At 42.5% G+C, this 12,875-nt stretch overlaps 1 protein-coding gene across 1 annotated transcript; it reads left to right on the top strand.

Moving 5' to 3' along the window:
* The first annotated feature begins 988 nt into the window (after window positions 1-988).
* rdh8a (retinol dehydrogenase 8a) lies at window positions 989-7,450 on the top strand. Its single transcript, XM_083977166.1, has 6 exons — window positions 989-1,360; window positions 3,616-3,777; window positions 5,459-5,638; window positions 6,128-6,221; window positions 6,318-6,501; window positions 6,648-7,450. Exons 1-6 carry the CDS (start codon window positions 1,255-1,257, stop codon window positions 6,873-6,875), a joined length of 954 nt encoding a protein of 317 aa, XP_083833292.1. The 5' UTR covers window positions 989-1,254; the 3' UTR covers window positions 6,876-7,450.
* Window positions 7,451-12,875: the final 5,425 nt, after the last annotated feature.

Raw genomic sequence — 12,875 nt, 5'->3', positions numbered from 1 at the left:
CTCTCCTTTGCTTTTTTTAGGTTGCATGGAGTTGCATCATAACAGGCTCAAACTCAGCAGACTCTGACTTTTATACACTGGTCTTTCATAAGAGGAGAAGAAACAAGACTGCTCTGAGATCTTATCTCAGGCACTTTGGCCTCTTACAACATCCATCAGGAGCAGGGTCCATTAGCCACTGTGATAGCTGACCCAGAGCGGAGCATTGCTGATAAGCTCATCAGACCTTTCTTCTCACATTCTTGTATTTAGTAACCATTGTGTTTACAGTCTTGCATTTATAACTACTATTCATCTTATGAGGTACAGTGTTATGCATTCAAGAAGCCTGAGTGATTCTTCTTCGTGTGCTGCACCCTTTCTTACCACCAGATGTCAGTACAATGCAGCACATTGAGTTACTATAAACATCACCCACCAAAACTTGAGTCAACATGGGATGACTATAAATAAATTAAGATAAATAAATTGGCTAATGACAGTGCGTTAAAGTTTATAACATGGGCAACAGAAGTAATTTATTATCATTATTATTATTATTATTATTATTATTATTATTATTATTATTATTATTATTATTATGTATTATTGTTGAAATATTTTTTTTATAATCATAATCATCAGGCCTATGTCTAATTTTAACTCCAATGCTCAGCCCAAATATTGAAGAACTCATTGAAAAGATTGTGTTAAATGAGTCAACCAATGCAATTTTAATGTAATACTTAAATATTATATAACAGTAAATAAAAGAGAATAGAGTAACATAAAGTAAAAGCTAGGAAGGCTAAAACTAAACTTTCAGCCCTAGTAAGAGCTGTAATACTGGAGCGACACAGAGATTGCTACCATTAGCTATGACAAACGAGCACGGGGGACGTTGTATAGCAGCCTATATGTATTTGTTGTTGGGGTCACCAGCTCAGAAATCAAGTAGCCTAAGCACTGCCCCCTCCACAACACGCACGTGCGCGCATGCACAGCCACACACATTTTGTAGGAATTAACTTCATTTTCAGGGGCAGGCAGCACCAATCAAGTTTAAAAACTTATCTGCACGGGGTGTTTGCGATGCCACGTCTTTATTTGGTGGCTGATTTTATCGAACATGTGACTGAATTAGACGCTCACATGGCTGCCCTGACTGCATGATCCGCTTTAGTTTTTTAAAAGTCCGGTGATCGGTAGCTCCCTCGGCAGCGACCATCCGGAGCAGAGGACCGCTGAAAAACACAGCGCCTACCCGGACAAATCATGGCGAACAGCGGGCAGAAAGTTGTGCTGATCACCGGCTGCTCCTCCGGCATCGGGTTACGAATCGCCGTCACGCTGGCCAAAGATGAAAAGAAGCGTTACCATGGTAAATGCGCTTTCTTCTACATTGTTTCTTTGATCGAACCTATTAGTAGCGAGCCTATAATAGTGTGGTTCGCCTGGAAAACCATTCGGTGTTTACTTTTTCCTGCAAAGCTCCGCTATTGCACCAAGCCTCCTTTACGCACAAAGTTCGGTTGAGTTTCATGCGCAACGCTCCGTCTTAACGCAAATAAGTGATTTCGTGCAGTGCCCGTTGCGGTAGCTAACCCTAATGGTATCGGATCCATATCCTTTTGTAAGGACTGGGATCCAGTCGCTCCTTTGGTTCAACTATTATCATTTGAAAGCACAGTTTCCAGGGTAGGGCTCTGCAAGGATGCCGCTTGCCAGGCGGAATCATAAAAGGACTCTTGTCAGTTCTCTTTCAAGTGACTTCTCCAGCACAAAGCCCCCTTTTATCGCAGTGAAATGTAGACCGCCTGCTCCGGTTTAGTGCCGTGTCTAATGTGCCTATAGTCCCCTCTCTGGAGCGAGTGTTGAAAGGGGGACAAAGTTTGAGACCTGTACAAGCAGAGTTCACTCTGAAGCAAGGGCCTTGTTTGAAGTCTTCATTGGTGCACACTGGAGTTAGGGTGTCCCACTTTAACATTGTTGCTCGGTGCGTCTCCTCTCCTGCTTCCCAGCCATCATTAATGTCACTCTAGGAACTGAGGACCCAAAACCTTTCCATGTCAAGGAACCTCAGACACAATTGCATTAGACCACTGTCTCACCCCCCACCGCTGTTGGTAGGAGTTTGCTTTGCAAGAGCCTCAGAGACAATACTTTGTGGTTAGGTGTGAATTAATGAAGAATTGACACCATTTGCTGTAATTAGGCCTACATAATCAGTGAGTGTCACCTTTTCCCAGTCTACTTATATGATAACTAACTTTTATCCAAGCTGAATTAGTGTGAAGTTTCAGGAGCAACTGTGTGAATGGTTAGTTAAAGTTTCCTTTTTCTTTAAGGGCCATTGAGGTCTGATGGGATTATTAGGTCTACAGTGAAATAGATAAAACAAATAAAAGTGAATAACTGCTCCCTCAGAGCTGGTTTGAGCAGTGTGACCTGCTTTCTACAAGGCCACCTGAGCAGTGAAGCTGATTCACTCTTTTCCCAGGGTTTTTCAGGAAATCCAACAGAGATTAAATATTGCATTGTGCATAAAGTAATAATTAGTTGCAGTAACATGCTCCGAATTTAGAGAAAGCCACCAAAAAGACCTCTGTGTGTGTAATGCGATGTGGGTTCATTCAAGAATGTTTAAGCTGCCCAAGAGTAATTCCTGCAGGAGCCAGAGGAACAATGGATCTCTTGTTCACTTCTCCACCAATACGTAAATCTCAGTGTTGCTTCATGGACACCTAGTTCTCAAATCATAAGATTAGACTTAATTAGACTTCACGAGACGTCATTAATGCATAGTGTGTGTTTGACTGCTTGCAAAGATAAGTCACGAGCCACGAACAAAACAACAATCTGGAAAAAAAACAACTTGTTTTTGGTTTCATTACTATATTGTTTGAAATATTACATCAGTAACATTTCACAGCAGTGCAAAAGCTTCACAGCATAGCAATAGCTCTTTTACTCTTACTAATCCAGCCCTGTCTTTGTTCAGACATGAATCAGGTGAGGGTTTGTCTTTATCTGTCAAGGACAACGGGTGGATTTAGATGAATAAGAGGTTGTTTACTCCCACTGATTACCAATGTGGAATAGCACTGTCTCTCTTTTCTCTGCTAGATAACGCCAGTCAGGAAAGTGTAAGCAGATCACACAACATGGAAGAAACCATGAAAGCCAAGTCAACACTGGGCTGATAGCTGCTGACACTGCCTGTGATAGATTTGTGTACTGTGACTAGGTTAATGTTGCCCAGCGTGTAAAGTTCAGAGGAAATCAATCCTGTGTCCTGTAAACTGACAGGCGTGGTCTATTCTAGGAACTCTGACCTACACAACTCATTCTGTAACAACTGTGAGCGTTTGCGTGCATGCTTTCATGCTTGTCTGTTTGTGCGTGCGTGAGTAAAGGAAGTGGTTTAGTGGTGGCAGATCATGAGTTTGCCAGTGTTATGTCATCAGTGCGACAGTAGGTGAAGGGGGTTTGTAAATACAGAAAGGGATTATTAAATGATCCCAACGGCATAAAAAACAAACAAATCTACAAAAATACACCAATAATAAACGGTCATCTCTTCAACTTGAAGCCATATCTTTAAGTTCAATGACACTCCCCATTTCTCTTTATCAGTTATTGCCACCATGCGAGACCTGAAGAAGAAGGACAAGCTGGTGGAGGCGGCAGGAGATGCATACGGCAAGACCCTGATGTTGCTTCCACTCGACGTGTGCAGCGACGAGTCGGTCAAACAGTGTATCAATAATGTGAAGGACCGGCACATTGATATCCTGAGTGAGTGAGACACACTTGACACTTCGTTTGTACCCCCAAACTGAATCTGTTCCCCATATGTGGATGAACACATGTTGTTTAGTTTCAGAACAGTTGATAAATAGTTTCAGTATGTAACCCCAAAGTCTTTATGTAATGTACTGTATGATGCAACTAAGTTTCTTAACTGGGTGAAGGGATGGTACCAAAATGCACACAACACCAACCCTTATCCTTATATAGCCTGTTTAGCAGGTAATCAGTGATATCATACTTTTCATAACAAGTAAATTATACAGCCTGTTTAGCATGTTTTTCATAACAAGAGGAACAATAAAAACGTTGGGTTACTTAACGTAATCCCTGGTTCTTTGATAACAGAGTGAAGACGTTATCGTAAAATGTAATAACTGTGATAATGCAACTCTAGGACAAAGATTTTGACGATTTGTAACTGAAATGCCTCAAAATATTGATCCCTCTCTTACAACAATGTTGTCTATGGTTTTGCACTTGATGTTAAGAGTAGGTTGGGGGGGGGGGGGGGGGGCACTGAGCCTTGAAAACAGAACAGAACAGGACAGGACAGGACAACCAAGATCATCAAAAGTCTCACTAGATCATTAACAGCTAAATCCATGTTAGTCATCAATCACAGTAACACCCTTGAGTCATACAGTCATTCTCTGTTACAGAGCACCAAATACTTACTCTTCCAGTTGTGTTTAAACCTTTTATTCTGAATAAAGGTTGGTGTTACTCCCAGGTGACTGGTTGGCCTTAAGGAGTGCACAACACTCAATAAATGACCCAAATAAAATAAGGCAGAAAACAAAAGCTACAGGTTGTGAGGCAGCAAAACCAGCAGTCACCATGTAAAAAAGTATCTGCCCTTCTGATGCATGCACCAGAGCTTTTAAAGCCTTTACTCTCAAGGTGTATCACATGGAATGATCAGGAACCGTGTGGATGGAGCTACAGGGGCGACAGGGACAGGGAATGGAAAAAAACACACACACATAACACTTGGTGCTGTAACAGTTGTGTGTATGAACCTGTCTCCATCTCACTTTAATCAGACAAATCTATCCCCCTTCACCCAATTACTTAAGACACATGCAGTGGTGTTACATCACACATCTGCTGTGGTCACACACTGACACCTGGTGGCAATATCAAGTAATGCTTCTAATCCATTATCTCAAAAAAAAGGCAGTGACAAAACTTAATGCCATACCACTGCACTAGTATAAAAATAGCATAAAAACAAATAAAACCAAGAATTTGGATTAAGAAAGTCTTTGGATTTACCATGTTCAAAATCTCCTCCTCTAGCATCCATAAGCTTGTGTATACATTTACATACAGTGTCCTAATGTGGCAGTTACAGTGACAAGTGAAAGTTAAAATCTACATAAATGTAATGTTGAAACAGAATATAGTAGTTTTTACAAAATGTGTTGAACATCAGCAGTTCTGTTTTTATGAAGTCAGTAAAGTTTTATCAAAATATGAAAACATTTTGTAAAGGGTAGTTTGTCTGAGTGACATATCTGACATGTGAATTGCACCAAACTGTTTGTGTAAAAACTCCAAGTCAAAAACATCCGGATTTAAAAGTGTCAATAATTGCAGTGTTGGAGATAAGAGGGTTGCATCATATCATCTCCTGTTGTGTGTCTGTGTGTCTATTTCCTGTCAGTCAACAACGCAGGTGTGGGCTTGCTCGGACCTGTAGAAAGCATCAGCATCGAAGAGATGAAAAAAGTGTTCGAGACCAACTTCTTTGGCGTGGTCCGCATGATCAAAGAAGTGATGCCGGACATGAAGAAGAGGCGTTCAGGACACATCGTGGTCATGAGCAGTGTCATGGGTCTTCAGGGTACGGTCTGCGTGTAATAAGCAACACATACCGTATGAATGTCATGTAATACAGTTAGGTTTGATCCAAGAACACAAAGACAAAAACAATCCTAACTTCTATTAGGTTAAGTGTTATCAGAATATTTTACATATGAACAATAGCACTATTCTGGTACTTATTTCTGAAGTGTTTGTTGTCTGCTAGTCTGTGTATTAGATTTCCAGTAGAGATCTTCTGATCTGACAAATAGCATGCAGTTGCAAAGAATCTTTAGTGTTTGTTTTGACTTGTTTGCGGTGCCAGATGGGTGGAGTTAAGTGATATGTTGACAGAGCGAAAGTGACTCAACTCTAATATTCTGCTTGGCACATGTATTGTCCTATCTGGCTGTTATCTTTTGAAGTGCTAATAAGGCTCTATGTGTTAATGATGTTTCAACACTGTGGCATGTGATAATACAGTGCAGCGATGATGCCTCTTATCTCCTTGTTCTTGTTCTTCCACCAGGAGTGGTGTTTAATGATGTTTACACTGCCTCTAAGTTTGCCATGGAAGGCTTCTGTGAGAGTATGGCCGTACAACTGATGAAGTTCAATATCCGGTAGATTACCTCCTTTCATCTGCTCTTCCTATGCATCGTCTTTATTTTGTATTTTACAAGCTCCCTCACTGGATTTTCTGTATCTCACTCCTTAAGGTTGTCCATGATTGAGCCTGGCCCGGTGCACACTGAGTTTGAGACAAAGATGATGGAAGATGTGGCCAAGATGGAGTATCCAGGAGTAGATGCAGACACAGTTCGATATTTTAAAGATGTTTACCTGCCATCATCCATAGATATTTTTGAAGCCATGGGCCAGACACCAGAGGACATAGCTAAAGTAAGGAAACACTTTTCTCACTCACATTTTACAGAATTTCTATGAGTCATTGTTGAGTTACTCTGATCACTTACTGGTGCAAACATTCAAACAGCCTACAGACTAATGGCATCATTCAAAACCTGTTCTGTTTCTCGTCTCTCCAGTGCACTAAAAAGGTTATTGAGTCAAGCAGCCCTCGCTTCAGGAATCTGACCAACAGCCTCTACACACCCATCGTGGCTTTAAAATATGCAGATGAGACTGGTGGCCTGTCCGTCAACACCTTCTACAACCTGCTCTTCAATTTCGGCCCCCTCATGCACATAACCATGAGCATCCTCAAGTGCCTGACGTGCAGCTGCCTGCGTAGACGCACAATCTCACCCAACTGAAGAGTGTGTCCGATCCTGTCCTTTACCCTCACCCTCCCAGATTGTTGACCCCAACCCATTCCCCCGGTGTCGTTTCCTGAGGTTTTGGGCTAAGCAGGTAGACTAGAACCAGTGACCTGGAGAGGGGGGGGTGCCTTTTAGTTCAAAGACACCACCATGATAAGCTTTGCCAGAAAACATGCACAATTGCACAAGTTTGTCACAGAGATGTTGTATGCACAATGACCTCATGTACTCTAGCAGAAAAGTGCATACACAACGCAGCAACACACACATCGGATTGTTGTACATACATATTATAAAGAGAAGGCCATGCCTTAGTCATTGCTATATGGGGAGGAACTGGGCAGATGTAGTGTAAAGTGGTTAGATGTCTATTTTGTTTGAACGAGAACACACATACAGAACATGAGATACAAGTCCCATGGACAGACAACAAAGCACAAAAAATGAACTCAGTTACAGAGAGAAACAAGAAAATTATAGAGAAATAAAAATGCTATAACTTGTAGCCTAGAAAACTGTACACTCAGGCTCACCGGAGTTATAACATGTATGAACAGAGTCAGAAAGAATATATCTGCTTTTATTGTGTTGTACCCTTAATTTCATTTTTGCATTAACATAGTGTTCTCATGGTCATAACTGCTGTTGAATCATATTTTTAATCTTCTTTTGATAAACTGAATGTGTGGGGATTTTTTTAAAGGGTTGTGAAGGGATGGGTCAGAAATCTTTAATCTAGCAACTTGATTTAGTAATAAACAGAATTCTGATTTACCCTCAAAGGTATTTTTATGTTTTGTGATGATATCAATAATAATATGTGATGGTTTTGACCAATAATCCTGATGATACTGAAAGCCTTGCAAGGTTTTCCCGCAAGACTCCTTGGCAACCAGGTGGGGGCGGTATTTTACTGTGTTTATTTCCCCTCCCCTGGCACAGACAACCTGTGGATTTCACAGGGTCAGCAGTAAGCAGGGCTGGAGTACTAGTGTAAAGGAATTTGTCCTCAATGGCCTCATAAATAGACAAGTTCAATGAAACTGATTATTATAATTTTTTTGTTATTAAATTGTGATTATACACTGTTGTAATTATGTTTTTACAAGACTTTGTTTAAATAGATTTTTGTCACTATATTTGACAATAGTTCAAAACTTGCCATGAATTCATAGAGATAATTATGAAAGGCTAATTTAGAAGATTATATATTCCTTACTGGTAACTAATGGACAAATGTTTTCTTGTAACATTATCTGACTAAACAGAGTTGCTGGGACCACATTCAGGTAAAGACACACATAAGGCCTCTTGGCAGAATACATACTTGTTTTTAAATAAGCATTATTGTCAGTGCGCACGTCTCTGCACATACGCACAGTCGCACACATTAGCATGTGTTTGCATGTATGCGTGTGTGTGTGAATGTGTTGTATGAGCATGTCTGTGGGCCAAGTTAGTGATCTGTTGATGGATATAAAGAGGTCATGGCCTGCTCCCCATCAAAACCCCTCCCTTGTACCCCCACCCCTCTCACACACACACCCTGCTTTGTGCCGTGTGAGAGAATGTGACCTGGTTCCCATCCCTGAGGAGGGGTGAACCCTAATGACGGCCTCCTCAGACACATTGCACAGCCCAGAGCCTCCCTCTCCAGCTGGCCCCCTCAGCCCATCGGACTGGGACCCCCTGGTCCACACTGGGAGAGGCCTGAGGTCTGGCTTGGATATCCTAACCAGAGCTTGCCCTGTGCGCACACCCTGTCCCATCCTATCCTGCCATGTCCTGCTGTCCCTGGGCTAGTTACAGTCATCTGGGCTGAATGAAGCGAGCTCATCATCAGAGGACAGTGCAACTGGTTGCAGACCTGTGGTTTCAGCGCAATGTACAATGAGCGCAGCGCCTCAGCTCTGTGTATGTGTCTTCATCAGAGGCGACAGCTCCACACAATGGAACAAAGACGCTGTCAATCACAATCAAATGGGTGTGTGTGCAGGGGGTGAAGGGGAAGGGGAAGGGGGTTAGGGGATCCGCGGAGGTCGGGGGAGGAGCCTGTGTGTCCTGAATGTTCAGGGGGATGCCAAGATCCAATGTGGGACGCTGAAGGCTAAGGGCAGGGGGTGGGTGGGTGTGGGGGGTTTTGGGGCAACAACGGGTGGGGGTGTGTCGCATTTGGGAAAATGAGAATTGGGGTGCCCAGGCCTGAATGGAAGACCTGTTTACTAATTGAATGAACACAGGAGTTACAGCAAAGTCTCATTAAACAAGAGGTCTTATCAAACCATTGTTGTGTACCTTTGTTTCAAAATCAAGAACATAATTGCAATATAATGAGGGTAGCGTGACGTGGGTTCGTCTTCCCTTAATTGTGACCCTCTCACAATCACTGAGCTACTAAACATACTTTAGCTGTTCCTGCATGTAGCCTTGTTGTGGCTGTGCAGTGACTGTGTCACTGTCGTCTTTGTGTAAACGGATATGTAGAAAGAAGGAAAAGAAATTGGCAGGTCGTCTTTGCAGTCTGTCTGGCTTCTCTGTCGGGTCATATCAGGTTCAACCATTTTACCGTATGCATCCTCCTTTCAGTGTCATCATCGCAAGAAAGCCACACCTTAAGACTGAATCAGAGAGGAGATAGACGGGGAAGTCAGAGATCAAAAACAAAAGGGAGCTGCAGAGGTCAGAAGACTGTGTGACAAAAAAGAAAAAAAAAGGGAAAGCGTAAAACAAACAGGAGGGAAAAGAAAGAGACAGAGTCTAGGTGGTGTGGGATGCTGGCATTGCAGTATTTATTTCTGCCGCCAAGGAACCAATCTGAATAATTGTGAATAGTCTCACAGAATCGCTATGTGACCTGACCTGTGGATCAGAAATATATCCAAGGCATAACAAGACAAATGAAGGCTGAAAAACAAGGTGAAGGTCAGCTGCTATTTAACACAGTGACATGTGACTGGAGATGCGGCCACATGGGACATATATTACTATCCACAGAGCTGATCTGGGGTCTGAGGGGAGCTATTAATCTTTATATAGTCAAAACAGGAGAAGCCAAAGTTGCCCTGTGGCCGGCCTGGGGCAGCCAGGTCTAATATAGGGCAGCAGAGGCCAACAAGGAATAACAAACACACAGCCTCTATCTCTCCTTCTCCCTCCCTTTCCATTCCCTTTCTCTTTCCTCTTCTCTCTCTCTCTCTCTCTATCTTTGAGGCCCACTGTCTGCCCTCTCCTGTGTCCATCCCCATAACTCGGCTGTGCAGTGACCTCTCGCAGACCCAACGTGGGCCACTTGTTTATTCACACATAGAGGGAGGTGGTGGTGGTGGTGGGGGGTCATCATGTCTCGTTCTGAGTGGAGCTGCTTGTTTGCACGGCCATTCAGGAGCTTTTGGAGGCCAGAACATAAATCAAAAGAATCTTGGCTCCCGTTGGCCAGTCATCGCATTGTTGTACAGACACAGAACCACTATTGTCACCATCGGTACAACATTAACGTTGTTCCTTTTCCCTTTTGCTCTTCCAGCAAATAAACAATCCAGCAGGAATTTCCAGACTGGGCCTCAGTTTGCCCACGACCGTATTGTTGTGTTCTGCTCTGTTCACTTTCTCAAAATTACTAGTTCCAGTGACTGTGAAACTGTGTGATTAGAGGATTCAATCTGTGTATGGGGATTATGATTCTCGAACAAGGGGTAGATGAGCGATTGTGCTGGGTTTAGAGATGATGTAATTGGAACTGGGAGAACATGATCCTCTTGTTTGTATTGTGGATGGTAAGGTAAGATTGGTGTAATATTCCACAAGAGGAGTCTGACGGCAAAGCTGCTGATATCAATGCACAGATTTCTGTCAGAACCTGAAACTCCAGTTTGTGGCCAAGATAAACCGAGAGACAAAATCACAAAAACAGTTATCAGATAAGGAGAAAACAGCACAGTCATTGCACTGGTGCTCACGGTGCATGTAGAGTGGGCATGCCCAGAAAACAAATCGTACATTTCTCACCATTCAGTGCACTCACATTTCTTCCTCTAACATATCATCTTTCCTTTGGTTTCTAACCTCTTCCACCATGGATCAGTTGTTTCTCTCCGTTGATGTTGTAATTAGACGTCTGGGAATCTACTGCGGCAAAGCATTTTTATTTTTACTATAATTTACAAAAAAAAATAACGATATGCTTTGCTTTCTGGTGTGACCGACACTGAGGATGGAATATTTTCAACCGGGAGATGATTATCCTTTTAATTTGTTTCCCAGGGATGGCTGCGTTTTTCTGTTTTGCCTCTGGCAGCATGTGAGTGAGTTTAGTGCGTTTGTCTGTGCATGTGTATGAGTTCAAGAAGGACAGACAGACGGAGAAATAGATAGACAGAGAGCTAGACGGACCGATAGAATGCACAGTTACAGAGACTTTAGGGGCTTTTGTGATAGACAGTGACCTCATCAGAGAGACTGTCATTATTGAAGTTTGTCCTTGCCTGGCAACCGTGGCTGTATCCCAGCCCCTTTTTCCCCTGCCAGGGAGAGAGCTTCACCGTGGACCCCATGAGCACAACCACGGATCTGATCTATTCACTGTCGCCAACCAAAAAGATGAGAAACCAAACAGGGTGCGGGCACACCCCTGCCAGGAAGCCTGTCTTAGCCCAAAGAGACCACATCATTGTTTATTCAGCTTGAGTGCATCACATCTTGGCAGCCAGGATGAGAGTAAATAGATATTCAAAATGTCAGTTAATAACATGGGCTCAGTTAAGCATAAGAAAAATGAACACCCTCTTGCCTCTGGACTGTGAAACCAGTTAGCATGTTGGTCATCTGCCTCATTTAAGACCAGATGAACGGTAAACTTTGTGCTGCATTCATGGATCCACATCCACCCGGGCTTTTTTTTCTTTCTCCCTGCATCAAAAACAAAAGAATGCCTCCGTCTATTGACCGTGAAACGATGTTCGTAGACTTGTCCCAAGTGAAGAGATGTCTTTGTTGGTTATCTCCATTGGTGAGCCGCCTCCACTTGGCTCAGCCTAATCAGAACACAAACACGCCTCTGTCATTTGGCTGCGCTCCCTCTCACCCTTCATCTCTCCCTCTCTGTCACTCTGTCTCTTATTAACTGACATTACAAATTAGATTCTATTTCGATCTCTCTCCTCCATTCATTTTCACTTCTATTTTTTACACGCTCTCCTTGTAACTCTTATTTATGTGTGTGTGTATGTGTGTGTGTGTGCAACAGAGAGAAAATCACACTGCCGTTATTCTCTCTGGCCCTCTTTTCCCACCTTGGCCTCTGATTTATTTTTTCTCTTTCATCTTCCTTCTATCTAATCTATTCATCTAGATGGTGGATGTGTCTCCCTGAGGCGCAGTAACTGTTGCCTAGCATACATTAACTTTGCTTGTCAGTGCACAGCCCGGTTTCGGTTGCTCAAGAGGAAGTGTTGTGACGTGATGTAAAGAGAAACTCCAAAGAAGATTCCTGATGAATTATATTGTTTCCTTCCAAAAGAGATGCATAAATGCTATACTGCTTCCCCCCAGATCCATGAAAAAAGAAGTTCAGAACTATATTAATGTTTAATTTTACTCAGTTTAAGCAAATGCACACTTTAAAGTTTTCACTGCTATAAATGTTTGAAAATACTGCACAGCTATGAAAATCACGCACCAATGGGTCAGCACTTTTTAGTCCTATAGTAGGGTAGTTTTCAGCGTTGGAAAGTATATGACTGAGAACCCATATGCTTGTTCTTCAAGCTGTGGAGTGTGGTTGTATTGATGTGGGTACCACGCCACTCCACGTTCTACATGATTATTTTTCCTACACAACTCACAGCTTTTCCTATACGCTGTACTGAGCATTTGGACTTTTGTTGGACAAGTTTTATTTCACAGTTTTGTGTTTGTGTGTTTAGAGTATATTTCCAGCTATAATTGTAAACTGTTTTCTTCTTCTTCTTTACGATTATTAGGTGTTTGTTTGTTTTT

This window comes from Trachurus trachurus (genome assembly GCF_905171665.1).
Source record: "Trachurus trachurus genome assembly, chromosome: 8".
Classification (NCBI taxonomy): Eukaryota; Metazoa; Chordata; class Actinopteri; order Carangiformes; family Carangidae; genus Trachurus; species Trachurus trachurus.
The sequence above is the reverse complement of the archived record's forward strand: the minus strand, read 5'-3'. Positions and strand labels throughout refer to the sequence as shown.